The sequence below is a fragment of the Vicugna pacos genome, chromosome 8, assembly GCF_048564905.1.
Source record: "Vicugna pacos chromosome 8, VicPac4, whole genome shotgun sequence".
Classification (NCBI taxonomy): domain Eukaryota; kingdom Metazoa; phylum Chordata; class Mammalia; order Artiodactyla; family Camelidae; genus Vicugna; species Vicugna pacos.
The window spans coordinates 76,896,604-76,924,573 of NC_132994.1; the positions used below are offsets into that span (position 1 = coordinate 76,896,604).

General features: G+C 50.1%; 1 protein-coding gene, 1 non-coding gene and 1 pseudogene across 4 annotated transcripts in view; 1 reads left to right on the plus strand and 2 right to left on the minus strand.

Moving 5' to 3' along the window:
• The window catches only part of RPS6KA2 (ribosomal protein S6 kinase A2), a 324,439-nt gene that overhangs the window by 241,438 nt on the left and 55,031 nt on the right, over positions 1 to 27,970 (minus strand). For 2 of the 3 annotated variants that reach the window (XM_072966197.1, XM_072966193.1), the window contains one exon: positions 14,080 to 14,130. Coding sequence is in view for 2 of the 3 variants with exons in the window: in XM_072966193.1 (XP_072822294.1) it covers positions 14,080 to 14,130 (51 nt within the window). In the remaining variant the exon portion in view is untranslated. Of the gene's footprint in view, positions 1 to 14,079; positions 14,131 to 14,233; positions 14,266 to 27,970 lie in introns of those variants that run through there. The other variant, XM_072966196.1, reaches the window with a different exon arrangement.
• LOC140697911 (dCTP pyrophosphatase 1 pseudogene) lies at positions 1,468 to 2,093 on the plus strand (annotated as a pseudogene).
• TRNAA-GGC (transfer RNA alanine (anticodon GGC)) lies at positions 24,588 to 24,660 on the minus strand. The gene has a single exon. It is a non-coding gene; the product is annotated as a tRNA-Ala (tRNA).

Consider the following 27,970-nt stretch of genomic DNA (forward strand, 5'->3'; position numbering starts at 1 on the left):
CCCCCCAAACTCCCCACGGTTTGGTGCTGGCGTCGCTTCATGTCCCAGTGAACTCTGGACCAGGTGGATGGATGATACTCTTGCGGACATTTTATCCAAGAGGTGGCCGAGGCCCCATCCCTGAGCCTTGCAGGGGCCTCATGTAACCCGGCAGGAGCTAAACACGTCCATCCCCTCACTGCACCTGGCCCACCTGCTTCGATACATGGGGCCCATTCCTGCAGTTTATTCTGGGGGTGCGTCGCTGCTGAGGGCAGGAATGAGATGCCGTTTCCCTGGTGTGTGGAAGTGAGAATCAGCTGCTCTCTTCTGCAGTCGTGCTGTTTCCGCATCCTGTGTCTGAGCATCGTTTAACGAGGACAGAGGGGCTGACTGCCCCGCCAGACTGCCAGCGCCTGCGGGGAAGCCCACCTGTCTCTTTGGGACGGCACCGCTAGTGCTCAGCTGGTGCAGATCAAGGGCCCACAAACAGATACTGATGGAGAGTGGACCGCCATCCTCAGGTAGAGCAGAGATGCCAGCCCTGGCTACGTAGCGGGACTCCCCCAATCTGTTGTCCATTTCAGAATAAACCTCCTGCAAATGAAGTTTTAACTACAGAAGAATTTAATCTCTGTCAAGGCCCTATAATATGCCTGAAAGTGCCTGTGGTCCTTCTAAACGCGGGCGACCTAGAGTAGTCCAGGGCCGTATTTTCCTGATACTCAACACCCTTCACGACAGAAAGTGGGCCCACGTTCCTTTCCACACTGACTTCAAACAGCAATGTCACTAGTCACGTGCATCGTCACCAGGGGACAATACTGTCCTATAAGCAGAGAAATGAAGTCTGGAGCTGTGACTCCACAGATCTGAGAAGAGCAAGGGTTTTCCGAGTCACAGGGAAGGCCTGAAGCTCCTGGAGTCCCGCGCACCCAGAGATCACACACTTTCTCGCCTGAGGTTCTCGCTGCTCACACTTTACCCCACGCTCCTCCACTCTGAATCGTCACTGCTATCAGTCTCCATCGAACAGGAATTTTCATTGGCAAAATGGGAAGAGAGAATCAATAAATTGGCAAATGTTTACTGTCATACTTTGCAGACTCCACCTTCTCCTCCCTTGACACGGGCCATTATATTTCTTAAAACAATTTTTTTATTCATTTATATTTTCTTCTAAGATTTTTTTTTTTATCTGATGGAGGTATTGGAAATTAAACCCAGTGCCTCGTGCATGCAGAGCACGCGCTCTACCACTGAGCTACACCCTCCCCCAACCCCATTACATTTCTGCAGCCACTTTTTAACAATTCAAATAGCAAATAGCAAATGTTTGGGACTTGCTATCTTTACATAATCTTTCATATAAACTGCTTTTTAAAACTCCTCTCTGTTTGCGGCTCTTCAATGTGGTAGAATTTTTTCTCAATTTTACGTTCTTAAAACAATACAATTAAGCAATCCTGACTGCTGCGCGTGGGCGGCATGTCAGCTGGCGGGGAGATGCATGGGGACACAGAGGGAGAGAGCAGTGCTGCTGCCGGCCCCTTCAGCTTCGGCTCTGAACCCATGCTGGCGGACACCCGCTGCCCCCAGGCTGAGTTTGCTGCTGAATGAGACTGGGACCAATTCCGTCAGCCTCAGAACCTCCTCCTGGCCTTGGTGGGGGAAGCAGGGGAGCTGGCAGGGCTCTTTCAGTGGAAGCCCGATGAGGAGCCTGGCCCCCAAGCCTGGTCCCCAGGGAACGAGCAGCCCTTCAAGAGGAGCTCAGTGACGTCCTCTGGTAGCAGCAGCAGCTCGCTGCCGTGCGACCTGCCCCACGCAGGGCTCGCCAAGACGGACGCCACCCGGTGACGCCACCTGCACATCTGTGCCGCGGCTCCGCCCGCAAGTATCCAGACTTGCCCCACGAGGCCACCTCTGAAGACCAGACTGTGAGGCCTGCAGACCCTGCCTGTGAGCTCCCAGGTCAGGCCTCAACCTGGAGACGCAGGCACAGAGCCTGCAACTCAGCATGGCATCGGCGGGCAGAGGGTGCCCTGGCCACGGAACTTCTCTCCAGACCTTCCCTAGCAGACCACGGGCCCGGGGCATCGCTTCCTGAGCTCTGAGGTCCGAGGCCCGAGAACCTCCAGAAATAACCTCCTGATACTTTCTCTCTCAGTACGAGTTTTGGCTAGCAGCTTCTGGATTCTTCCCGGGGCAGCCAGGGAGGCCTGTCTCCGCACAGGGAGGCCAGCTTCCACGATTCTCTGTTGAACCCGCTCCTGCAGAGCAGAGAGCCCTGATCCAGTAAGAGCCCTGTCTGATCCCACGCAAGTCTCTTCCCTTCCTCTAAGCAAGACTGGAGACCATGTGCAGTGTTGGCTAAGAGCCCAGATTCTGGGGCCATCTTTGACAGTGGATGATATTCATTATGTTACTTCGTCTTTAAAAACAAATAATTAAATTTCTCCTCCCTAATCCAAGCAAGTGAAAGCTTCGCTGCTTGCACTTCACGTCCCAAGACAGCCGCATACAGCGCTGTTGGGAGTCCTCCTCTCTTCTCCTGTTAAACACAAAGTGTCCTGTATTTATTACACACCATCTCTGTGTCGACCTTGTCTAACATCCTCCCACATCTATCTTTCTCACGACACGACATTGTAAAAATGTTTTAAATACTGACTCAGATGAGTCTAAAAATAAAATCACCACGCAGTTCAGGAACATCCTCAGGGAGACACATTAACTGTCGTCATGATGGGAGTCGGTCACTTCGTTAGAGCCCCTCTGGGGACAGCTCCTTACTCAGACTGTGCAGACGGGACGTGTTGCTATCAGGAAGCCCCTGCTGCTATCACCCGCAGCGCAGCTGTTAAACAGCCATCGACAGTGATGAAACTGGGGAAGTACTCAGAACCGCCTGCCCATGGGCTCTCAAGGGTTAACAAAGAAACGGATCAAAAGCTCTGGAATCTGCTATATGAAGATGTTCACTTGTCTGAAGTTTTGAGGCAGATCAGCGCCAGAAACCTACGAATCCATGCCAACAATGAGGAGGAACCAGCATTCCAGAAGGTGCCTCTGCTCACGCTGTGAACGTCACCTGCAGAGCGCCCCTCTGCCGTCCCCCCGGCTTGGCCTGCCCCAGACACCTACTGTACAGGATCTCAGCCCCTCGGGGGGCAGGGCACATGGTACCTGTGGCCTCTCGGTACAGCGAATCGGTGTCCGTATTTGCCTCCCGTTACAGCCACTCCTGTGCCCGCCTCACCTGGAGCCATTTCTCAAATACAGGAAAGCATCTTTTCACTTCCCACAACATACATGCTGAATGTTTCAAGAACAGCTGACTGTTTTAAAGTGCAGGGTTTATTACTATTTAGGTGTGGCCAGGCCAACAGATCAGGAGACAACCGCCAGGAGAAGATGGTTTGTCACCCCAGTCCCCAGCAGGTGGGGCCTTGGCTCCCCGTGGAGGGGGTGGAGGGAAGCAGGGTCAAGGCGGGCTGCGGGGTCGGGAGTGGACATGAGCCTTGATTGCAGTTTCCACAGGAAGGAACAGGCAAGACTGGGGGAGCAGGATGGGCGGGTCTGAGAGTCTCAGCAGCCCCTGTGGCGCAGGGGCTGTCCCTGGTCGTCTGCATCTGGCCTGGAGTGATGAGGGCAGGGGACAGAGGCCTGGGGTGTGAGGGCCCCTACGGAAAGTGGTTGGGGTGTGGGCTTCCGATGGGTGGGTTTGCATATGAAAGATGTGCTCCTGTGCAAGTTGTTCAGAAGCAGTGAACCCTGGGAGGGGTGGGCACTCGGGGCCAGCATTCCCCATAATATAGACGAGGTTAAGCCAGGCGGGGAGGGGTCACGTTCCCATCTCTGCGGCTGTGCCAAACTTTCCCTTGACGTTTGTTTGCCCACCAGGGGATCAAGGGAAGAGCTCAGGCTGTCCGGAGCTGCGGGTCTGGCCCGGCTCTGCCCCACACTCACCCTATGGTCTGGGGCAAAGCATTTCGACTTCTCAGACCCTCTGTCTCCTCATCTAGAAAGTGAAGTCTGTGGGCTGTGTGACTCATAAAGCTTCTTCCAGGGCCCGAATGTCACGAGCCCTGTACTTGTCAAGGAACCCAAACTAAATCCTAATGAAATGTACGTACTTGCTCCGCAGAGTTACGGAGCACTGTTGGGGGGTACAACCGCGAGGCGACTGCAAACGTCCCCGGAAGACGCAGCCTTAGGGAGCTCTTCACCGGGACCACACGGAGCTGCCTGCAGAGAGGAGGGCTTCTCTGCTTTGTGTTTGGTCTCCCCCTCGGCTGACAACGCGGAGCATCACAAAAGGCGTCACTGAGAAGTGCGCTGCGCTGAGCAGAGGCTCCTGTGGGGACGTGACGCCAGCTTTCCACCCTGCTGGGGAGGCCCTGCTCCTCTCTGGGCTCAGGGACGGAAAGAGATGTGTTCACCTGAGCAGCTGGATTGGGCTTTTTGCTTGTGGTCTGAGCCCACGTTGTCCGTGCCCACTCCCTGGGAAGGCCGTGGACTGAGTCACACCCGCGGCCCCGCGGCCACCCACCAGCTGTGCCTTCAGACCCTGTGTCTGGCTTCAGATCCCTTTGTCTACCTTATTTCCTTCATCTTTTTTCTACCTTATTTCCTTCATGCACTTACTCATTTTTTAATCTCGTACTGAATGTATTTCCCAACTTTATTGACATCTTTGGGAATAAGAAGACGTATCAATAAGGAAATACTCCTGGAGGTGTAATGTTCATTTAAATTGGAGCAAACCGTCACAGCGGGGAGGAGGTGAGGATTCAGAGACCTGCGGGATGCGCGCGGGTGAGGGGCTGGGATTCAAGGGGTGCGACTTTCATGTGTACGTCTGTCCTTGCTTGAGGAAGTGGACCTGCGCCTGGGTCCTTAATGCCTGTTTTCTTAACCCCAAAAGTAGAAGGAAACAACCCTCATTCACCTTATAAAATCATTAGAAATGTTATTTTAGGAGTGATTTTTAAAGTGAAACGTAAGTTTACTTCAATATTATATTTTCATGTATAAAGATCTACAACTAACACAGACATGGAAAACGAACCGTGGTTTTGGGGGAGGAGAAGGGGGAAACAGGTAAGGAGTTTGCGCTTAAAAGATACACATGACTACATATAAAATAGATAAACAACAAGGACCTACTGCACAGCACAGGGAACTATATTCAGTTTCTTGTAATAACATATAATGAAAAAGAATCTGAAAAAATATATATGTATACATATAACTGAGTGGCTTTGTTGTACACCTGAAATGAACACTGCAAATCAACTACACTTCAGTAAAATACAAAAAAATATTTTAAAGATCTACAAATAAAAATATTTATTCACCACGAATCTGCATATAATGCATATGCACACATAGAGATGTCCACCAGAACAAGGGAATCAGGACATTACCTGCCAGTTAAAAAAATTATATGCACATTGCTGGAAAGTCACAGATTTTCTTCAGAAAAGTATTATGACTCACAAACCCTATACCCAGGGGGATGTCAAGTGATTTTTAAAACCCTGCATTTCATTCCTTTCTGTTTTAAAGACAGTTATGTGAGATACAACTCAAAGTAATTTCTCGAACAACCCCAACAAGCAGATTGCAGGAGTTATTCTGCATGACCTGGTTTGGACTGTAGTCGGAGGCGTACTTACTGTACAGGACTATTATATGTTTGAGTTATTTCACTTAAAAATGGGCAAACTTGGTGGGGGGCACGGGGAACGAGGAGTTATAGTTTAATGGAAACAGAGTTTGGGTTTGGGAAGATGAGAGTGTTCCGGAGACGGAGGGTGGTGATGGCTGCACAGCAATGTGAATGAGCTTAATGCCACTGAAAATGGTTAAAATGGTAAATTTTATGTATATTTTACGACCATAAAAAAGTTCTAAAAGAGCAAAAAAAAAAATTTAAGGGCAAACTGCTAAATCTGATTCTCTTCACCTAAAACTACCTTTTAGTAACAGTTTCAATAAACATCACCTGGCATCAACTGGCCCGTGCTTCTGAGATCGCAGCAAAATGACCAGCGGCCCGTCCTCCCTGACCGTGAAAACACGTGGGAACGACGCCGGGAAGCCCACTCGGGCGGTGACACACCCGCAGAAACGGGACGAACTGACAGTGACCACAGCCTTCCCTGGAGCGGGTGCCGGACCTCTGCCTCCCTCCGTGACCCCTGACCCTTTCACATTTAAGGACGCACAGAATTTCACTCTGCCCCTACAACTTTCGAACCTGCCTTTCCGTGGCCAAGAGCTGTCGCATCAGTTTCGCAGCAGCGAACAGAACCCGCCAGCTCCCGCGCCGGGCCGCCGGCTGCGGAGTGAGCGCGCCCTACCTTCCTGAGAAACAGCGTCTGCAGCGTCCCGCGCGGCGGCCCGGTCATCGTCTGTGCCCGAGCGGCCGCTCCGCTGGGCGGGCCTGGGCCGCCCCCTCCCCCTCCCCGTCCCCTCCTCCGCCCGCTGCCCCTCCCCTCCCCCACCTCCTCCTCCCACCCCCGCCCCTCCCCCGCAGAGGACGTCCGGCCCCCGCGGCGCCGCCGGGACGCGGATGCCCGGGCTCCCGCCGGGCCTGTGCGCTCACGCTCACCGGCGGGAAGGGGGCTGCGGGGAGTCCGCCGCGAGGCTGCCCGCGTGCAGCTCGGGCAGAGCGACCGGCGCTCCGAGTCCCAGCGCTCCGTGCACGTCTGGCCGAATCAGCCAAAGCCCGAGCTTCACAGGAACAGGACCCACCATGACCAGAAACTGTCAGAGACGCCACCAGGGGCGCGTGTCAGACCCTCCCGCTGCACACCTGCCACCTGCCACCTGCCACCTGCCACCTGCCAGAGTGTGAAAGGCCCCTCCCGTCTTCCGGTGTGACTCACACTAAGAGGCGACGCAGGTCGGAGGAGGTAAATAAAAATGGTTGCTTAATTTTTTCAGGTGGCACCGGGTCGACTAATGCGCCCTGATTATGCAAGGATTGCATTATCCATTGTTGGTCCTTTGGGTAATTCCTCCACTTGGACACACGGACACGCATGCCCGCGCACACACCTGTACATGCACGTGCACACGTGCGCACACGCACTTTCTCCTCCCCGCCCCCAACCTACTACAGGCTAACTTGGAGTACGTCCTGTCCCGTTCGTTCGGGGTATAGCAAAATCCACTTCGCCGTCCTTGTGAAAACAGAGCCCCCCTGTTTCCTCCAGGACAACCAGCCCTTTACAGCTGTCACATGCATCAAGCCAGAAGCATGCAAGGTGCAGCGTTAAGGCCACCTTTGAGGGAAGAGCAGCAGGTCCGAGGCGGACCCTGTGCTGGTTAAGGGTTTCCTTTTTAAGCTTCTTTTTAATACAAAATTAGGCTCCTCTTCTGAAGACCTAAACATACAATATGAAAAAACTACCAAGTAACAATCAGCTTTTTATGTGACAGATAATAGACGTCATGGTTAAGGATGTGGGTGTGGAAATACACTGCTGCAAAATCACAGGGCTTGAAGAAAAGGACAAAGACAAAGAGGAAATTCAAGACTGAAATGGACAGAAATTGCCCTGAATTGGGGCTGAACACATGATAGCGGAAACTCTCTTCTCTAAAAGGTTAAAATAAATACATCTTTTCCAGTCAAATGAAAATAGCTGAATTACAGTTGTTGTTTGTCATGTGGCTGCTATTCCAGGAAATTTGTTTTTCCAAAACAACTTTTCATTCATTCTGCTGCTTCCAGAGCACGTATACTGTTTGTTCTTTCGCTCAAGTAGGAGAATTAATCAACATGCATTTACCCTGTAAATGTCGTATTTACATGTACATATATACAGATACATACTTACTTCAGATACACAATACAGAAGAGAGCCTTGGAAGTAATTACAAATCAGCCCTCCAGAGGGGCGTTCTAAGGTATAATTTTTACTACCACATTTTCCACTAGAAAAACTATTAGGAACCTATAATACAGCATTTTTTAAAACATGCACTATTCACATTTGCCATTAAATGTGCATTTTTTCCTATTCTAAAGCCATAGCAATTAATATACTTTAAGCAAAATGATCATTTTTTGAGCTGTTACTTTGAGAATAAAGCATGGTTTGTTCACGGACCATGAATTATGGCAACAGAGGAAAATTTGCTCTGTTTTTAAAAATCTCTCAACCACGTTTTGCTGCTGAAAGCTGGCACAAAACAGTAACATGAGGAAAGCAACAGAACCTCGTTGTCTTCCTGTTCTCACCAAATTTCTTATTCCTGCTTTTGTTTGGGACTAGGCAACCCCTTGCCTTTCAGTCTTGAATTCTCCCTTTGTTAAATCATAAGAAATTCAAAAAGAAGTTCAGCTCTCTTCCTTTTTCCTAAAATTAATCTACATCTCATCTCCTTTGAAAAGTTTTGGATCTTAAAATCGATATGCAGTCTTTCTCAGAAATAAGTTAACAGAAGAGACAGCTCACACGACAGACACGACCCACACCCCAGCCCTGTGCCCCCGCGGCGGCCCCTGCAGTCACAGTGAGAACAGTCAAAAGAGAAGTTCACGCATCTTCAGACCCTACTGCATGGCATTTGGGAATATTGAAGGAGGACAATATAAAATATTTTCCTTAAAACCTTGACGCTTGTGGTCCTTCATAAATGTTTTGTTTTAATTTTTGTAATAGTGCTTTGCTTTAGCAAAAGAATATACTATCCAGGCTTGACTGAAACTTGGAAATTTTTAGAGGGGAGGGTATACCTCAGGGGTAGAGTGTGAGCTTAGCATGCATGAGGTCCTGGGTTCAATCCCCAGTGCCTCCATTTAAAAATAAATAGTAAATACAAACCTAATTACCTTCCCCCTTCAAAAAGAAAAAAAAAGAGCACTTAAAAAAAGAAACTTGAAAGTTTTAACTGCCGTTTGTTAGGTGGTGGTGTGGGGGGAGGCTCTGGTATTATCTCAAACACATGGGACTACAAATGGAAAGTTTATTTTCACTATCTGCAGCCTATCCAACCCTTGAAAAAGGGGCTTCTCTCACATGGAGAATGTTCACAGCCGAGCCGACTTCAGGGTCACCTGGGTGTGGCTATTTGGAGAAGGGAGAGGGAGCTTGTCTGGGGGCACAGACAAGTTCTTAGATTATTTTCCTTGCAGAATAAAATGAAAGACTTCTTACAAAATGGCACAAACATCTACCGCTAAGGGTACAGCCATCTGGTCTACCACCTGAAGAGGAAATCCCAAGAGTTAAGCCAGAAACATCTCAACAATATGGAAGTCAGCTTGCCAAAGCTATTACATGTTGCACAGAGGTGACAAGAGGACTGCCCAGCATAGAGACTCCCTGGTCCAGTCATGGTCACAGGGAATGTGAGGTCTGCTCTGTCTCTCCTGGGAAAAGGAAACTAGCCCAGATTAACACAAATCCCAGGAAACGGCTCAGCCAAAAAATGTCATCTTTCCCACACCACACATTTGCCCAAATCATCTGAAACGACATTCACTGACAATTCCTCTTCCTTGTCATCACCTGGTGACAGCGTGCATGGGTGCTGAGTGAGAACAGGGCAGGAGGAACGGAAGCCAAGGCTCTGAACCGTCCCGACCTGAACTCATCAGGCTTTCTGGAACAGTATTTTGAGTTATCTTAACTGCAGTACAATTCAAACTTCCACAGGAATTGGAGTCCTTTGGAAAATGCACAAACAAAAAGATAGGGTCTTTGGTCCCCGGCTAAGTCAGAGTCACGGTCACGTTGCATCTAGTGACTTTGCAATAGAAACCGCTCACGTTTGATGGCATTTAGTTGCAAGTATATGTGAGTTTCTGGACTGAACGTTGTCGTGGTCGCCATGGCAAGACACTGCCTTCTATTTTCTGCCATGGAAAGCTGTTGTGACAGTCTTGGCTTACTCATCTTCCAAATACATTTTCCAAAGAAATTATTTTGGGGAACCGCCATCGCTGTTTATTGGCCCCTACGTTAAAGGAACTGTCGTCAGACTGAGCGTTGGGCCTCCAGCCGCAGAACCAAAATGCTGGCACAATTAAGCCCAGGAAGTAAACCAGCACAACAGAAAGCGCCCACTTCCTGTTTCCATCAGGCACCATACTGTCAGCTTTGAAGCATGAGGATGCGTCTTCCTCTGTAAACCTAGGGTTCCATTTCTCTGGACCCCCAAGGAACCATCTCAGAGCTGCAGTGTCTGAAACCACCGCAACGTGTTCACGACGTCTGTCCTCCTCCCAGGCTGAGAAAGCAGGCAGGTGGTCAGGAGGGGACCACACGGCCGAGTCCTTGCCTCTGGGAGATGGGTTAAAGGGGCACAGGTTATCCCCCTACCCCTGCCTTGCGATTAGAACAAAGAGCCCGGGATGCTGGGGCTGCCAGATGGAAGCCTCCGGACCCCCGTGGACAGCTGCCAAGGGCAGCCCCGGCTTGGTGACCTTGTGAAAAAGACGTGAGCCCGTTATCAGAAGGCTCCGGTACTTGGTGCTTATCAGTCAGCACAAAACAACCGTCTATCCCATCTGGACCAAGACAAGAGCAGGAACCTTGCAGATGACCACTTGGGAAGGAAAATGAGCTCCGAAGAGGCCACGCAGCAGGGCGGCAGGAGAGTTAGAGCTCCCACGCCGCCCTCTCCGACGCCCTCACTCCCCCTGCTGCCATCTTGGCCCCCACACGTACAGAAGGGCCTTCTGGGTCACGTACCACGCTGGCTACTCCCTTAGCGCTCTTCAGGGGCAACAGGTGTATGTGTGTGTGTGTGTGTGTGTGTGTGTGTGTGAGAGAGACAGTGGGGCAGACACATCCTAAATCCCCCAGCAGACCTCTCCTGGTACCCAGCATGCAGCATGCTTAAAGACATTTTTTTTTAATGAAAGAAGCATCCTCAAGGAAGCTGCCTCTTCTTCCTCTTCCCATGTGAGAGCTGGGCTCAGTGGCCCGGGTCTCTAGCACACACTGGGGCTGCCAGCCAGTGCCTGGGGCTCCATCTACCCCAGTCCCTGAGGAACTCACTCGGCCTCGAGTAAAACTCCCAGCATCTTCCAAGTCGCCGGTGCGTCACCGACTGCACAGAGAAAATGCAGTTCCTTGCCGTCCCTTCCACTCCCACAAAACTGCTCCATTTCTTCGCTGGCTTCCAGGTGCAGACCAAAAACCGGAACATCTGTGACCCCTCAGTGTTCCCCACCTGCGGGTACAGAGACCACTGCAAACTGCTGGTGGGCACGTGGTATCCCAGTCTCCTCCCACAGGCCGAACAGGTGCTGCTTCAGATGCACACGTGCTATGTCTGCACGTGTGAACAGCGCAGAGAGGGACACATTCGCCTCACCCAGAGGCATCGAAGGACTCACATGGCTTCCTCAGCACGTGGACAACAAAAATACAGCCACCGTGACGTGGGGGTCTGACTTACTATTGTTATCAATAAATCATGTGTATTAACACGATTAATATCATATCAATCTCATATAAAAGTAACTTATAAGTCCTGGGAGCAATAGCCGAATTGTAGAAGGAACCTGACTTCTTTCCTCACAGTGTCTGATTTCCAGGCTTAGCTGAGCCCTGGCTGATGTCTTTGGCTTAGCGTGGAAAAGTAAGGCTGGGGCTAATTTGGAATTCTTTTTGAGTCATCAAAGAGTACATGTGAGGAGAACATAAAACCGTTATTTGCTTCCACAAAAGAAATCACTGGAGAAAATCATCTTTGATTTTGGCCAATGTCCACATTCAGCTTCCGTGACGTTCCTGGTGAAATATCATTGTATTTCCCATTAAAGCTGTAAGTTCCTCCTGCTTCTGCACCAGCACCTAAATCTGTCTTTGGATTTTAAACAGGAGACCCTGTACTCCTCTCACTTGGCGGAACATCTGTTTAACACAAAGGTTTGCAGAGTCTTATTAAAGCTGCACGTGGAAAGAGAGACGGAGACAACAGCACAGGGAAGGGGAAGTTCTTAATTTCTGGCTCCCTGCTGACTCACGGCCTCTTTCGTACTTCAGAGTGCCCCCGGGGGGTGCTGTCTGAGGTCCGATTTGTGGTTTTTATCCTGAATATAAGAAGGGACTCCTGCCCATCATATTCAAGGTGGATCTGGAAACTCGGCCAAGCATTTTAACCCGCTCAGGGGCTCAGAGCCCTGCAGGAGCCCAGGCCGCCACGGGCTCGGGGCTCTGGGGAGCCTCGACCTGGGATGTGACCCGGGCCTGATAGCACCACCGCTCTGCCTGGAAAGCTTTCCACCCCGACCGCGGCTCTTACCGGTAGCACCGCGTTGGCCTGGCCAGTGAGCTCTGAGGGGACGGTTCACACAGGCCGCCACAGCTCTATCTTCCCCGCCCAGTCCCCAGTCAGTCACCCGCCAGCCTCATTCTTGATTTATTTGCCTGAGTTCATTGCATTGACCTAGAAAAGAGACACGTGCTCAGGACTGACACGTCACTCCTGCCAGGTGTGGCCAGTCTAACCGTGGCTGTGATGAGACTAGGTCTTCCCAGCAGACACACGTTCCTCGCACGACTGCATAGAGCCAAGGGAAGTGTCGTTGAGGCTCGCCAGCCAGGGCTTGGTTAGTTTCTGAGTGGGTCATAAACTGGACTGAGAAAAGCTTATGAGGAAAGTGGGAAACCCACCACGACATACCTCGTTTTCTGAGTTAACTGCAATAAGGATGCAGTTTACAGCAGTGTTCAAACACTTGTCCAGTCGCTTAGCTAATTAGAGCTGCTTTGAGATTTTGTACAGCCGTAAGTCAGTGACCATTAATTTTTAAATCTACTGACACAATTTTTATGTCTAACTAGGAAATCGAATCATATAAGACAACAGCATTGAGAACCTTTTCCTCAACCGAATTCTTCGTGTTGGGCTATTAATAAAACTACAGTCAGATGCAGACAGGAAAACGCAAGTGTGTGTAAGTAAGACACTGATGTCCAGTGATAGGAGCTGTTTGCACGAATGTCCCCAGCCCAACGCAAGATCAGCCACTCTCGGCCAGGGCTTCCTTCGCTCCAGGAAAGCAGGTGGCTGGAACCAGCTGGGCCTCCGCACAGCCCCGGGGACCCCTGGACCCCCAGTGAGTCACCGACAAGCCATCGCTTCTCCGAGCAGCTCCCTCCCTGCACAGGGCACAGGTGGCCCACCACCTCGGCAAGGCCAGTAGAGCAGGGCTGGTAGAAAGATGCCAAATATGCCGAAAATCAGGAGTGTTTCTGCCTACTACGAGCAGAGCGTAATTTGCTGGATGCAGTCACGTCAATTAATAAGCCTGATCATACTCTCGGCTTCCGGGACCTGCTTGGCACCTACAGGGAGCAGGCCCATCGCACCTGCCAGGCCCGCGGGGGACAGTCAACCTCAACCGTGACAGGTGCCCCGGCTTCCCTGGCACACGCAGCACTATCACTGGCCGGGACGCCGGGAGCTGGAGGAAACCAAACACCCACAAAACCGCCTGGTAAAATTCCTATTTATAATGAGAGCATTCCCATCAGACAGATGCTTGAAATACTACGAGCACTGAAATCGAAACATTATGTGTCTAAAATGACTCACTTTAAGCCCAGTTCCTAGAACAGCTTCCCACAAGCCGGCCAGCGCCTGCCCACAAACGCCCCAGGCAGCCAGCACCGCCGGCCCGACATCCCAGCCTGGTCGTGCTCTGATGTCTGTCTGCTGTTTGTAACCCCTGCTTAATGTGAAGGCACGTAATCAAGTTTTAAAAGGAAAGTTGCACCCAAAAAATCACTTATATCACATCCCCAGTGGTCCACACATTCAGAATAAAACCCTGCCCCTCCGTGGAAAGCAGGGTGACACCCTCGGCTGGGCGCGCAAGGCGGACCCCTGCCGTGAGAAGACGTTATTGCACAACTCAGGGCATTTCTGCAATTCACACAGAACGCCAAATAACTTAAACTCTACTGTGCAGGCTGCAGTCTCCTGAGAGCACCCATAGCTGCCCTGCTGCCTTGGGCAGCATGAAACAACCGAGGAGACTGAAAAAAGACCTCACGTTCAACATTTTAAAAAAACGTAACTGAACTTCGCGCGGAGACAAAGACGCCAGCGCGAGCTACTCACCTCTCCTGCCGCGGCTGACTTGGTCTCAGGCTGAGCCGCCTCATACTTGCCCTGAAGAAGCAGAAAGTGAAGAAAATTCCTTTAAGTCACAGGACGTCAGGGGTCAGTGAGCAGCCTCGCAGGGGAGGGGGAGGGCACTTACACCAGCACTCACCAAGCCAGGGAGTTTTTTGTTCCTAAACATTAATCTCCACATGATCTTCAATAGTTTGAGGACTTCCACTGGCTTTCAGGAAGCCGTTCAGTAAACACCCAAAGAAGGGAACTTGCAAACTTTTGTGCAACTTTTTACAATTCAGCCAAAGGAAGTGATGATCACCAGCCCCAAAACGCAACCAGAAAAAAAAACAGTCACTGGTTTAATCTCCAGACGCACAGCATCTAACCAGTGAGCTGTGGTTATCACTAAGGGGACGGGGCCAACGTCTTAAGGTGACTTCTAGGCCCTCCATCCTGCAGAGATGTTCATCCCAGCTCTGGGACAGAAGACGTTCCATCTGTAAACAGGCAGACGTACGCCTACTTAAACTTCAGTCCTGTTCAGTCACGGGGTCCAACCCAGAACACACACACCCAAGCCTCCTTCTTCTGTCCTAGTCTCTCTTTGTCTAGAATCAAATTTTGAAATAACCTGAAGATTTTACCTAGCAATGTGGCTGCAGGACCTTGGGAACAGAAACCATGGCTGTCCCCATGTCTGCACGCACCACGTTGCGAGGGTGCAGTGTTCATTTTCTGTTTTATTGCTCCTCTGTTCTCCGCTCCCAGGCTCAGAGCCACCAAAACATGGGATGAAGAAAGTGGCCAAATTTAAGCTCTTTCACTCCTTGCTAACAGTTGTGGTTCACAGGCCCAAAGAGGTCCGAATTCCCCCACACAACCTGGGGACACGCTTCGACCCGACGGGCTGTCGAAAGGGGGCCCCGGGACCCCACTCAGAGACACCTGCTCTGAGGACACTGTGACTTCAGCCTCCCCCTGCACCTCCGCTGTCTCCCGACACGGCTGACAAGGGACAGTTACCAGCAAAGTCTTTCCCTTGTTTAATCAGAAGCATGTGGGAGTTTTACACACTCCCGGATCTAATGGATCAGCGCGCCGGGGGACAGAGTCCTGGCCTCTCGGTGCCTGTGAGGCATCCCAGGTGAGGCTCAGTGCAGCCGAGGCTGAGAACTCTGCTCTCCTGACCCTTTGTCCTTGTTTTCTGTCCCCCAGCTGGACGGTAGTAAGTGACAGGAACACACTCCTGCTACACGATTTACTGTTTGTTTTTGCAGATTGTACACCGGCTTGCCCTACACCGGGTGCGTACGGTGAACACCCGTGGTCCTTCTACCCGTCGGGGCTCCACCCTCCTTTCTGTGAGTACTGAATTCCACGTGGTCCCGATGACAGTGACCCCACCACGGTCACCCACCACAGGCAGGGGCGTGACTCGGCCCCATCATTCCGGGGGCGCGGTGCCTGCTCAGAGACGGGCGTGAAACCCACAACAGGGGATGCCGGCCCAGCTCAGAGCCCCCGCCCTCTCGGCACCCACGGCCACTCTGCACACGCGGAGTCTGGACGCTGGGCTCGTTTACCTAGGGAACGCGCCCACCTGAGGATGGAGCCAGAGATGGGGTCCTACTGACAGTTTCAGGACTTTGGAGTCAAACCTACCAGCAGCCATCTCGTTTCAATGACAGGAGCAGATAAATTGCCACTATCGCCGATTTGACTTGGTTTCTGCCACTTGAAAAACAGAGTGAGACCTAATGCCATATACGTGGTATATTTATAAATAAATGCCCAACAGCAAGAAATGGGGATCCCCAAAGTGCCACAGCACCATGCACTCACCCATGACCTCACTCAACCTGCAACCAACCCCAAACAGCCACCTTCTCGTGGGGGGTACCTTGCACGGTGCTCCTGACTCCGGCCACCTGGAAACCCCCTGTACGCACAGGGTAGTCACTGTTTGGGGTTCTCCCTGAAACAAGTTGCTAAATTTTGCATATTCCCCCCTTTAGAATCACGAATCCTCTTTCCTTCTCATTTTCTGGTGCCACCACATTGCAGATAAGATTTAGAGAACTGAACGGGGGAATCAGGAATGACAGAAATGAAGCCACGATTCTCCGGTCACTCTGTGGACACACTATCCCGCCAGCCCCACCCCACACCCTCCACCCCCTGGTTGGCACCCAGCCCAGCTCTGGAGGCAAACTCAAACATGGGCAGGTTGGGAGGCGGCAAGGCCACTTCCAACTCCAACAGTGAAGTCCAGATCCTGCTACCCCACCCCAGTCCCAGGGGTGGCAGAGAGGACAGGACGCCCTCCAGATCCTGCCTTCTCCCTCAGAGCGTGTGTGACGGGGACAAGTGGGGAGGGGGACAGAGAGGCTGAGGGACGGAAAGGACCAAAGGCTTCCCCATGACACCCCCATTTGGAGTTTTCCATTTGGCCAGACAGGAAATCCTGACTCTCAATCAGTCCATTTTTCACTCCCTCCTCTTCCCAGTGCCCATCCTGTTACATATGTACCTGCGACCCCGATCTTGTGAAACACGTCTAACGTGACTTCAGCACCATCACGGCCCGTCCCCCCAGGGGAGAAGCTGGCGTGGAGATGACGTGAGACCCTCCACCCCTTCGTGCAAGCAGACTGAGCTCCAGGTCTATCTCATAAAGAGGGAACTTGTCAGCCTTCTTTGTGGTAAACAAACATGGGCAAGCAACTGTTTTTGTGTTTTGTTGATTTGAAATGAAATATTAGAAATTTTTAGACAAAATTTTTGGAGGAGGAGCTAATTCGGTATTTATTTATTTATTTATTTAACTTATTTATTTAATGAGTACCAGGACTGAACCCAGGACCTTGTGCATGTTACACATGCCTCTATCACCAAGCTCTACCCTCCCCTCTCTAGACAAATTATCCATGACCATTTGGGGGGAGAAATATGGCTTCAATATTCTCACAAAGCTCTAGAACGCAGTCGTGTGCTGGGGGCAAGCGCGAGAGGCGTGCGCTGCGCTGTTCACGGGGTTTGGAATTTCTAGTCTGGAGGACAAAGCTTTATTTGATCCTCATGGGTCTTTTCATAGTGGCCTTTAAGTATACAAAGCTGACAATCCAATTTTGTAATGCAAGAAGGGTCTGGCTCGCTCCCGGAGTCCCTGTTTACTGAAAGACTAAGTGCACCATCCTCAAAAAGCCGCATTTCGACAGGTAAGCAGTTGACAGGATGAACACACTGTTATTTCCTAAATGAAGTTAGTACTGGGGATTGATCCTAGGAAAGCATGATCCTTCCGGCCTTGATTTGGTCGGAAGGTTGCTCATGTCTTTGGTTAACAAACGTGCATGGAATTGACGGCTGCTGGTCTTGGAGAAACCCGGGCTCACGCTCCTGCCTCACCCGCCCCAGCCGACACGGCCGGGCCTTCAGGAGATGCAGCGGCAGTGAGGGCGGCAGAGAGATCAGAGTCTGCGTCCAGGCACCAGGCTGGCAAGTCACCTAATCACGGGGCTGGGTTTCCTCATTTGCAAAGTTGGGGGCGGCACCTGCCATCTGGGGGAGCTGGGAGGAGCCAGCTGCACCTTTTAGGCACTCAGCATGCAGTGGCCTCTGTCACTGTTGGCCGTGGTGCTGACGCAGGAAGGTGAAGGTGCCCCAGGTGGAGAAGTAGAGAGGGGCCCCAAGACAGCTCGCCTCTGCTGAGAACACGGACATCTGGGTCTGCGAGGTTCTGCAGGTGTCCTCCCTCCAGGAGTCTGACTAGGTTTACCTGTCCTTTATTCCAGACTCGGCTCCACCTGCCGGCCTGTGAGGGTGGCACAGCCAAGGACAAACAGCAGAGGGCACCAGAGACACTTGTACGCAGGACTGAGCCCGCTGGACCAGAAGACTGCGCTCGGCACCGCCTGAATCCTATTCCTGATAAACAGGTCAGCCGGAAGTCAGTTTAAGGGTCTGTCCTTCAGAACCGTTAGAATTACCAGCATAGTTCATTTAAGATGCTGGGTTTATGCAACCATTCCTCTGCAGTGTTCAGTCTTAATGCCTTTGGATGGTGGTGGTTTTGATGCCCACACCCACCCTGACTCCACACACAGCCCTGCAGCATGGCCAGCTGTTTTGCAGGGGGTGTGGGTGTGCGCATCCTGTAGCCCTCGCTAATCTCGGCGGCTTCTCCCTCCCAACCTGCGTGGTCCGCCACGAGGCAGCGGCAGGGGACGCCGCCCAGGGGAAACCTCCAGGCCTGGGCACCTGCTGCAGGAGGGACCTTTGTCCTGAGGGCTCACTGATGGGCTCCCGGGAACACAGCGCTGCCTGCACACCTGGACCAACTGCAAGGAAGGCGGGGCTTGTTTTCCATGACCTCCCCTTTCAAGACCCTCCTCTCCCCCTGCCCTGGGGACCCAAAGCTCTACAGGTCCGTGGGCTGTGTCCAGGCTCTCACGGACTCCGAAGGGTGGAGAGGTGGGTTACAGCATCAGCCCTCTTCAGCTGTTTGCCGGTTTCTGGGCTGTGACCTGTGTCCTTTCTAGATAACACGAACCCATGGGGGTTGTGACTAGTCCCGGGGGCGGCCAAGCCCTGATTGGAACGGGGGGCTCCTCAGGGCAGCTCACGGCCCCTTCCCCTCTGCCCCGGTCCTGGGCCGGGTCTGTGATAAAACAGACAGACAGCGGCTCAGAGGATGTCAACTTCCAGCAAGATACAGATAAAGACACCCAAGAGCTATCTAACTGCACACTCAGAGAGGGGAGAACACAATGGAAAGGCGGCCCAGTGAATAATCAAGCTGTCAGGGGAAGGAAGTAGGAGCTGAAACCACAGGGGCTGAAAGGGGGACCCGGGCGCTGGGCCGCTGGGGGTGCATTTCAGTCTCCGGAATCTCTGAGTTCAGATCTTTTAAAAAATATTTTCTAAATTGAGGTGAATTTCACATAACATAAGGTTAAGCATTTTAAAGTGAACAATTTAGTGCCATTTAGTGCATTCACAATGTTGCATAACCATCACCACTATCCAGTTCCAAGATATTTTCATTGCTTCAAAAGAAACCTCACCCCCCATGGGAGAGGTGGCCACTCCCCACACCCCTCCTTTCCAAGCCCTGGAACCAGCAGTCTGCGCTTTGTCTCGCTGGAAATTTCACCATCACTGCAATCAGACTGTGAAGCCTCATTTAGAATGGGGTTGGGAGCCCTGAAGGGGGCGCTCGCGCGCGCATACCATTCTTGCAGCCTGCATCACCAGCGAGAAGGAAGATGAGCGTTATCTGGACAAGGCAAGACATTCTTCACCCAGGAACTTCACCTCCAGCTTTTAAGAAGAAGGAGGAAGACCCGCCATGCCCAGCGACAAGGCACTGGCTACCACTTGCGGCCAGTGAGAAACCGCCCAACCTTGAAGTCTTGATCTTCTCCAGTGAAATCTGGTTCAAAACAACACTCCCCAATTTCCTCCTAAAACCTAATACAACCATCTCTTCAGACTTGGCAATGGTTCAGTGTAACCTGTTTGTCTTGAACTGCATTCCTCTGCTATTTCCCAATAAACTCATTCTTGCTTAAATAAAACTGCTCTTTGTTTTGTTTGAGGTTGACAAGACAATCCGTGTGTCTGGCCTCTTTCACTCAGAACACTCTTCCTGAGGCTGGTCCACATGGTAGCAGCTGTCACTACTTCGTTCCTTTGGGTGGCGGAGCACACAGAATGGCAACATCAAGGAGAACATAAAGTAAGCATTTGTTTAGATCAAAACTCATAAAAGATATAGTAAAAGAAATGCATATAAACAAGTTGGGAAGAATAAAATTGTTGTGGCTAACAAATAATATAATTCTCTGTCAAATCCAAGAGAATATACCAACAATTTATTAATTCCTACTGGAGAATCTGAAAAGCTTACTGGATATAAGAGTAACATAAGAAAGTTCATAGAGCTTTTGTATATCAGCTGGAAACAATTTAAAGAGACAGCATTTACAACTGCAAAAAAAGAAGGAAGGGAAAAAGGGAAAGAAGAAAAGGAAAGAATAGAAAAGAACAGGAACAGAAACCTGAAAGGTATAAAAGGATAAATCCACCAAAAACGTGTAAGGATGCTCCAGAAGACGATAAACTTTACTGAGAGAAATAAAAGGAAGACCAAAGGAAGGATAAAGATCACATTCAAGAATGGAAATCTTGATATGATTAAACAAGGCCAATTTTCGGAAAATCAAGCCATAAATTTAATGTAATAACACTCCTAAAAATTAAATCATGAAAAGCAGGATTTTTTTCCCTAGAATTCAAATCGAAGAGTGAAGTTTGAACGCAGACTTAGTAAACAATCTATGGTTACCGGGGACAGAGAGTGGGAGGGGATAAATTGGGAGTTCGAGATTTACAAATGTTAGCCACGATGTATAAAAATAGATTTAAAAAGAGTGAAGTTTGAAGGATAGCCAACACTATTTTGAAGAAGAGCCCAGAGGAGACACACACCACCAGACAGACCCCGGCACTTGCTCTGAGGTTAGAGCGACTACGTGTGCAAGGAGTGAAACAGCCTGGACGAGCCCCGCCCGGGGCGAGGGCCTGAAGGGCAGCGGGGAGGGACGGTCTCTTCAGTGAACAGCGCCAGCCGACTGGCCCTCTCATCCCATGCAAGGCAATTCAAGACCAAAATGGAAAAAAGTCAAACCTCGTAACTTTTAAAAGGACACTCGGGAAACCGTCCTCACTTGAACTAGAACCGTGCAATTCCAAGACACCAAAACTGGCCAAAAAGGAGCCTGGACGTGACCAGGCGGCAGCAGAGGAGCACCACCCAGGAGCCTTTTCTTGCTTCTCCCTTTGCTCTGCTAAGCTAGATATCGAGGCCTCAAATTCTAACTACCCCTTAGAAATACTCATCCCTGATCACTCCGATATTGTGCTTGTTGCATTTGTAAGTAAAGTCTTTCTTTTCTCTTGCCAATCTGTCTTCTGTCAGTTTAATTCACAGTCCCCCAGCACTACACATAAGAGGATAGAGGAAATTTCCTTCTCCTGTACATAGCATTCCACTCCCCAGGGCAGCACTGAGAGCAGTTTGAACAGGGTGGGTCTTCAGCTCAGACTAACCAGTCATAGCACAGGTGAGCTGGTCTGAACAAAACTGAGAATGAAGGCAGAAATAACCCATCAGTTGGGAAAAATTAGTTTCTCTGACGACAGGTTCTGCATCTCCTGGCGCAGGCACAGTCTGAGCCCCGGGGGCACATCTGTGTATTATGGAGGATGACACGGCAGGGTAGAGCTCACAGAACAACCTCCCCATCGAGAAGGCTACTTGAGCTGAGCGAAGATCAACCCATTGGCTAAATGGCGCTGCAAGTGGTTTGTGCATTTCCACCTGCCACGCGGTCTGCCGCGCGGAAATTCACACTGTCGGACATGACGTGTGCCGGCCGGGCTCTTCAAAGCACCACTTCACCGGCCTGGTGGGGCCGACTGTCGTCTACACTGCACAGACACCTCGGAGCAGGTATGAGCCCCACACTACTAAACGGAGACGGCTCTGGTATGAGTACTTAGTCCCCACAGCAGCTTATAGAGCAAAACTTGGAATCCTGGTGCCAAAAGAGGGCAGCACTGAGCTTCTCGAATAAGCTCGAGTCTGATGCAGAAGGTCAGCTGCCAGGCTCTCCTGGAGGCTGTGGGCAGACCCGACTGTACACCCGCCCAGCCCTCGGGGCGAGACGCCACCTCAGCGGTCCTCAGACCCCGTAAGCGCCCATGCAAAGACCTTCTTGGGGGGACGTGACACAAATACTTTTAAAACAACTGTTTATCACTTCCAGATCCTCAGCTCTTTTCTGAAAGTGAGGTAAGGTCTCCACCTGCCCCTTCAGAGTCTCCTCTTCCCCTTTCAAAAGAAAGGCACGCCTCTCCCTACCCGAAACCTTCCTCCGCTGCATCTTTCTGGGGGACGGGAGCTTCCCAGCGCCAGGCAGGGCTCCCGTTTGAGTCACGGGTGGCTCACTGTCCTCGGACGGCCAGGGGACCAACTCAGCTCTTCGCTTTCAACAAATCTGAAGGAGGATTTATTCACACTTTCAGCTGGTAGAGCTTTAAACGTAAACTTTGGTAACGACCCCGAGGTGATTTCTGGCATGCAGCTTGGAAGGAGCTCAAAACATCGTGGCCTTATTATGACAGATCTTTTCCCATTTCCCTCTTTCATTCCTAGTTACGTGACCGCGTTGCCTCAGCTCGTAAGAAAGAAAACTAGAGAAAATAGCGGTGCCTGGCCTCTTTGACTGCGGCAGCACTCCAAGGACACCGGAACCTGGGGCCCTGTCCACGCCCCTCACATACTCTGAATTTCCAATCATTTCACTTGTTATAATCAATAATAATCCAGTTTCAAATATTTTATTTTACTCAAGTATAGACCAATAATAACTATAATAATTCACAAGGAACTCAACCCTCAGAGTCTTGTGGTTGTGGTTACAGAAAACTAAATTTAAAAATTAATTTCAACCTATAAACAGATTTTTTTCTGTAAAAATATAAGGTGATGAATAAAAGATTTTAAGCAGAAGTCCATGTATACCACAACAGGACAATATTCTAGGGGTTAAGTGGGATGGAAATGCAAATTCAAGGAGAAAAAGGAGTCATAAAAAATGTTTGTCCACTCAGAGAAAGGTGTTCTTATGTATTTTTTTCAGGGGGATGACGGTGGGTCACCAAATCACCACAGCACTTAGATTCGAGGGGAAACACTTAAGAATATTGCAACCATTTTATTTTGAAATATCAGTATTTAAATGCCAGAAGATATCCCTCTCTGTAACCAATAAAACTTACTAAATGTAAATTTTAAAAGGCGTTTTCTGGGGGCCCCCCCTCATGCCCAGCTAAGGAGACCCCTCCGTCCGTCTGGGGAGGTGGGGTTTGCACATGAGCAGCTCCCCGGGGTTAGGGGGCCCCCTTGTTAAAAATCACATACTTGCTTTGCTTCCAGCAGTCTGGCAGTCTCTGATGTGACGAACTCATTTAAATCCTGGAAAACAGATCACTGTTTCAATCAGGCCAACTCCTCAGGAGTTCCAGAAAAACACATTTTAAGTCAGTGACTCATCTGAGGCCCAGATGAGAGTGCACTCTGGTGCAAACGCCACCGAGCAGGAGTCCCGGGAAAAGACTGTCAGTGACTCTGACACGTCTGTGGCAGCATCTGCGCTCAGCCCTCCCAGAAGATGGGGCGGAGAGGCAGCCCAGCTCCCGGCAGGTTCCGTGGCAGGGACCCTCTCCACGTCCTGGTCCCCTGCTAAATCGGGAGACATGTCTGGCTCAGTTTTTTTAAAGTATATATAAAAATAATTTTAAAAAACAAAGTTCTTCTGTATAGTACAGGGAACTATATTCAATATCTTTGATGATACTGATGATCTTTAATGAAAAAAATCTTTAATGAAATGATCTTTAATGAAAAAGAATATGAAAACGAATATATGTATATATATGCATGACTGGGACATTGTGCTGCACACCAGAAACCGACACATTGTAACTGACTGTACTTCAATTTAAAAAAATTAAAAACTAAAAAGGAAGGGGTTGAGGAGGGAAACATAAGCCGTCAGAACGAGCTATCCGCCAAGCCGCACTCGCGTGTGTGTGTGTAGTCCACGTTCTTTCATTGGGATAATTTCCAAGTCCACTGGCCGTTAACTTCATCATCTGTTACTTCGTGAGCGTCCCTGGGAACACATGTCCTCAGTTTGCCCTTAACAAAAGAGAACACTTATCATGTAAAATAACTGAAATCGGACCCCTCACTTCACCTCTTAAAGCAGGAAGAATCCAGAAGGAATAAAACTTCGACTCTACAAAAGGAACTGGAGCAATGCCAAAGCTTTGGCTGTCACAGAAACGGGAGAGAAACTGAGGACGCCTCGGGGCTTTCACGGGCTGAACGTCTCTGCGGAAGTCGGAAGATGAGGGAAACTAAACCGTGGCTTTAGCGCTTTTGGAAGTGGTTTTGGGAAGTGTTGTCATCGGTTTTGTGATAATTTAACTGTGTGACTTTTAAAGAAACTTAAGGCATTTAAAAGGATCCGATATGCTAGGCTTGTGAGCAGCACAGCTGATAAAGTTACGCAGAGCATCCCCAGAGAAAGGAGACAGGAAACAGCGGGGGGGAGGGGGCAGGAAAGGGAAGAGGAAGGTTTATATGATTCTTGACAAATCTAATTTCATCCTTCTTATTTTTAACTTTCAAATGCTAAAAATTTCTTATATTTAAAACGTTTCATATACAAATACACACAATTTTAAATCAGTGAGCGTATCTGATTACAAAACGTTTGTTTTGAGAAGTCTAATTAGTTAACTTACGTTTTATTTCCTATTAGTTGTGTGTAAATAGTTTATAACTGATTTAGAGGACAAGGATTAGGAGGAATAACTTTTTTGAGGGGGGGAGGTAATTAGGTTTATTTATTTATTTAAATTTTTTTTTTAAATGGAGGTGCTGGGGATTGAACCCAGGACCCTGTGCATGCCAGGCACATGCTCTACCACTGAGCTATACTCTCCCACAGGAATAATGTTTTAACAGTCTTAAAGGCGTGAAACGGCAAAACGTGGTGGGGTGGGGGGGTCAATTTCAGCAAATGTTTTTTAAATCCCCCCCAGACATCAGCAAAGACAGCAGAGACGTGAATTACTTCTAGCTAGCTGTAGGGACCCTTTATTTTAATGTATTCACTGAAGAAAAAAAAACTAGAAAAATAGACTATATAATAAAACAAGATTTTAAAGTAAGACCCAGTCTTGGATTTCGGAGGGTGACACCAGGAGATGGAGGCTGTCTGCCTCTGCTGGGAGACGCCGGGTGCCAGGCGCTGAAGCAGACGCGTTCAGGTCATCCCTGGGAGGGGAGCACGCCAGGCAGCCCCATTCCCAGATGGAGAAGCTGAGGCGCGGAGCGGGCAGGTGGATCCAGGCGCACCCCGCCCGCCTGTGACCCCCCCACACACAATTCCCGGGACTACGTTACATCACAGCGAAGTTTAGCTAGTTGTTGAAAGCTTGTCATTTATTAAGAAACAGAGAAAATTAGACAAGCCACCTAATTAATAAAGACAAAATAATCTACTCACGTATCATCACGATGTGAAGCTGCTACTGAAGTTATACCGCTTTTAAAGTGATATCTCTGTGATCACGTGATAAACAGCAGGCAGCACCCTGATAAAATGATGAAAAGAGACCGAGGGGGACAGTTTTTAAATCCTACACTGACTTCACGTCACTTCTTTTAACCAGTACTCCTTGAACACTGAGCACTACACCTGCCCCTTCGGCCCTAAGGCTTCGTGCAAACTAAAGAAGGCCTTAAAAAAAAAGAACATCTAGAAACACGAGACCCAGGGATTACTGTGCAGTTTCACTAAATTGCCTCCAAATGGAAACCAGAAGCATCTGAGAAATAAAGCTTTCACTGGTGACGTGTACGAGCAGCAAACTGCTTTTTTTAATTTAGTTTTATTTTGTTTTGTTTGTTTATTTATTGGGGGTATTTAGGTCTACTTTTTTTTTTTGGAAGGAGGTACGGGGGGTTGAACCCGGGACCTCACGCATGCTAAGCTGCTCTCTACCATTCGAGCTGCACTCCCTGTGACAAACTGCTTGCAAACCCCACTTGGCGTTACCAGGAGAGGTAAGACGTGCTCACACTTCCAGCATAAACGTACCCAAGGGTGGGAAGTTCACCGTTGCCCATGGCTCTTAAATACCCCATCATGATGCCGAGATGCAGACTCAGGGGTTAAGCAACGGCCCTTCTACCTCAGGTGTGGTTCTGTCTGGTAACAGAAGCCGAGCCGAGCCGAGCCAGGCTGGACATCGCAGCTGTGAGCCCGTAAGCCCCCCCTCCTGGTCAGTCTGGGAGGTGCAGACCCCCACCGGGGTGTCCCTGCCCTTCACCCTGGATCTGGCCAGGCTCAGGAGGTCAGAGAGCTGGGATGAGACGCAGGAGAAAAACCCGATGAGAGGGAAAAGCCTCGGGCAAGCAGGTGAGGGTCACGCCCCCTCACTGGGGTGGGTGGCCTCCTGAAACCCCAGCGGGAAGCCCCGGGTCGGGCACTGGACCCCCAGGAGAGTGAGTAGGTGCTACGGGAACAAGCGAAAGAAGGACTGGGCTGAGTCATGAGCCCCAGAATCTGCGTCGTGGCCGTCACGGGGCAGGGATTACCCCGACAACCCCGGCACCTAGACCTGAATCACGGGCGGGACCGGGACCACCGGGTCCAGACGCTTGGCTGGCTCATCTGGATTTCAGCAAATCAACCGCCTCCCACCCTCGGGACCGTCTCAGGATCTGGGACTACAAAACCACAGAGGGGAACTTGGTGCCTCTGCTGCCTGGTTCACGGCCACCATGGAGCGAGAATCTGGGAAGCACAAGATGTTTTAATTTACATAAAATCTAGAAAACGTCCCTGAGTGTTCCATAGCTGTACTTTGAAGCTATTTTCTAAAATTCAAACATGGAAACCCCCCTGGGGATGAGCAAACACGGCTGACAATTGCTTTAAGACGTTCGAGGACGGCGGACGTAATGCTGTGGTAAAACTGCCCTTGAAATTGCTCATGTTATTTTCAGTCTATCCTTGTGGGACCACGCTGCAAAAATACGAGCCTCTGAAATTTGTCCCTGTGAACCTTCCGTGGGGTTTCTAAAGTCTCTGAGAATTCTGGTTGTTGATTTGATTATGTTTACTGATCTCCATAACTGGTTTTTAAAAGTTAAGCACTACAATGTGAAATAATAAATATGACTAAGATGTTGTATCAACATAAAACTAAATTAGTTAATAAAGCTGCAGTTAGTGGGTAGGGCACAGCTCAGTGGTAGAGCATGTGCCTAGCACGCACGAGGTCCTGGGTTCAATCCCCATCACCTCTGCTAAAAATAAAGAAAGCTAATTACCCCCCCAACAACAACAAAATTAAATTAATTAATTTGATTTAATTTAATAAAAACTGCAGTTAGCACTAAGGTTTCCTATAAAATAAATAATGACTTTCAGGCCCATAAAAATCAAGAACTCCAAGAAAAGTCCAGGCACTACCTAGAGTATTTTATACTTAGCTCTATATAAGAAACTTTCATTTGTGTGTTTTATCCCTTTTTTGTTATTATCCATTAATTTAAAAATTCTATCAAAGCTATAAGCTCTCTGTGCATCCGGATTCTCCGGAATCTTCCTGTGGCGAGATTCTCTCTTTGAACGTGAGTGACCCGTGCACCTGCGCCAATCAGAAGGGGGACGTGGAGCATCCGCAAACACTTCTGTTAGGGAGTCGGGTAAGTGGGGGCACCGGGAAGACAGGTGGAGCGGGGGGCGGAGGGTCTGGAGGATGGTGGTGGACCCGCCTGCAGCCTCAAGGGCCTTTACTTCCCCTAAATGAGCGCCAGCAAGACACCGGTTAGAACCCGACAGCTACCGCTGCGCGGCGACCACAAGGACCTACCAGGCACGACCCAGTGCCCATTGTAACACAAGCAGCATTGCGGCTCAGCCCCACCCATGGGTCCTTCTGTGGGCGTCACGGGTGAGGACATGCGCACAAAGGGGGCGAGCACGGCCAAGCGCTCCAGGGGCGAGAGCCGTCAACCAATCAAGAGACCACCCCCCAGCGAGGGCGTAAGAGGAGGGGCGGGCAAAGGCCTCGGCCACCGCCCTTGGATCAGCCCGCCTCCCGCTCCTGGAGGTGCCCTTCCTTCGCTAACAAGTCCTTGACTACACAGCGCTCCGTCTCCCATCTGAATTCTTCTCTTTCGGGTAAGACAAGGACTGATGTTTTTTCCCTTCCCCTTTTGGGGTAACTTTTAGACTTT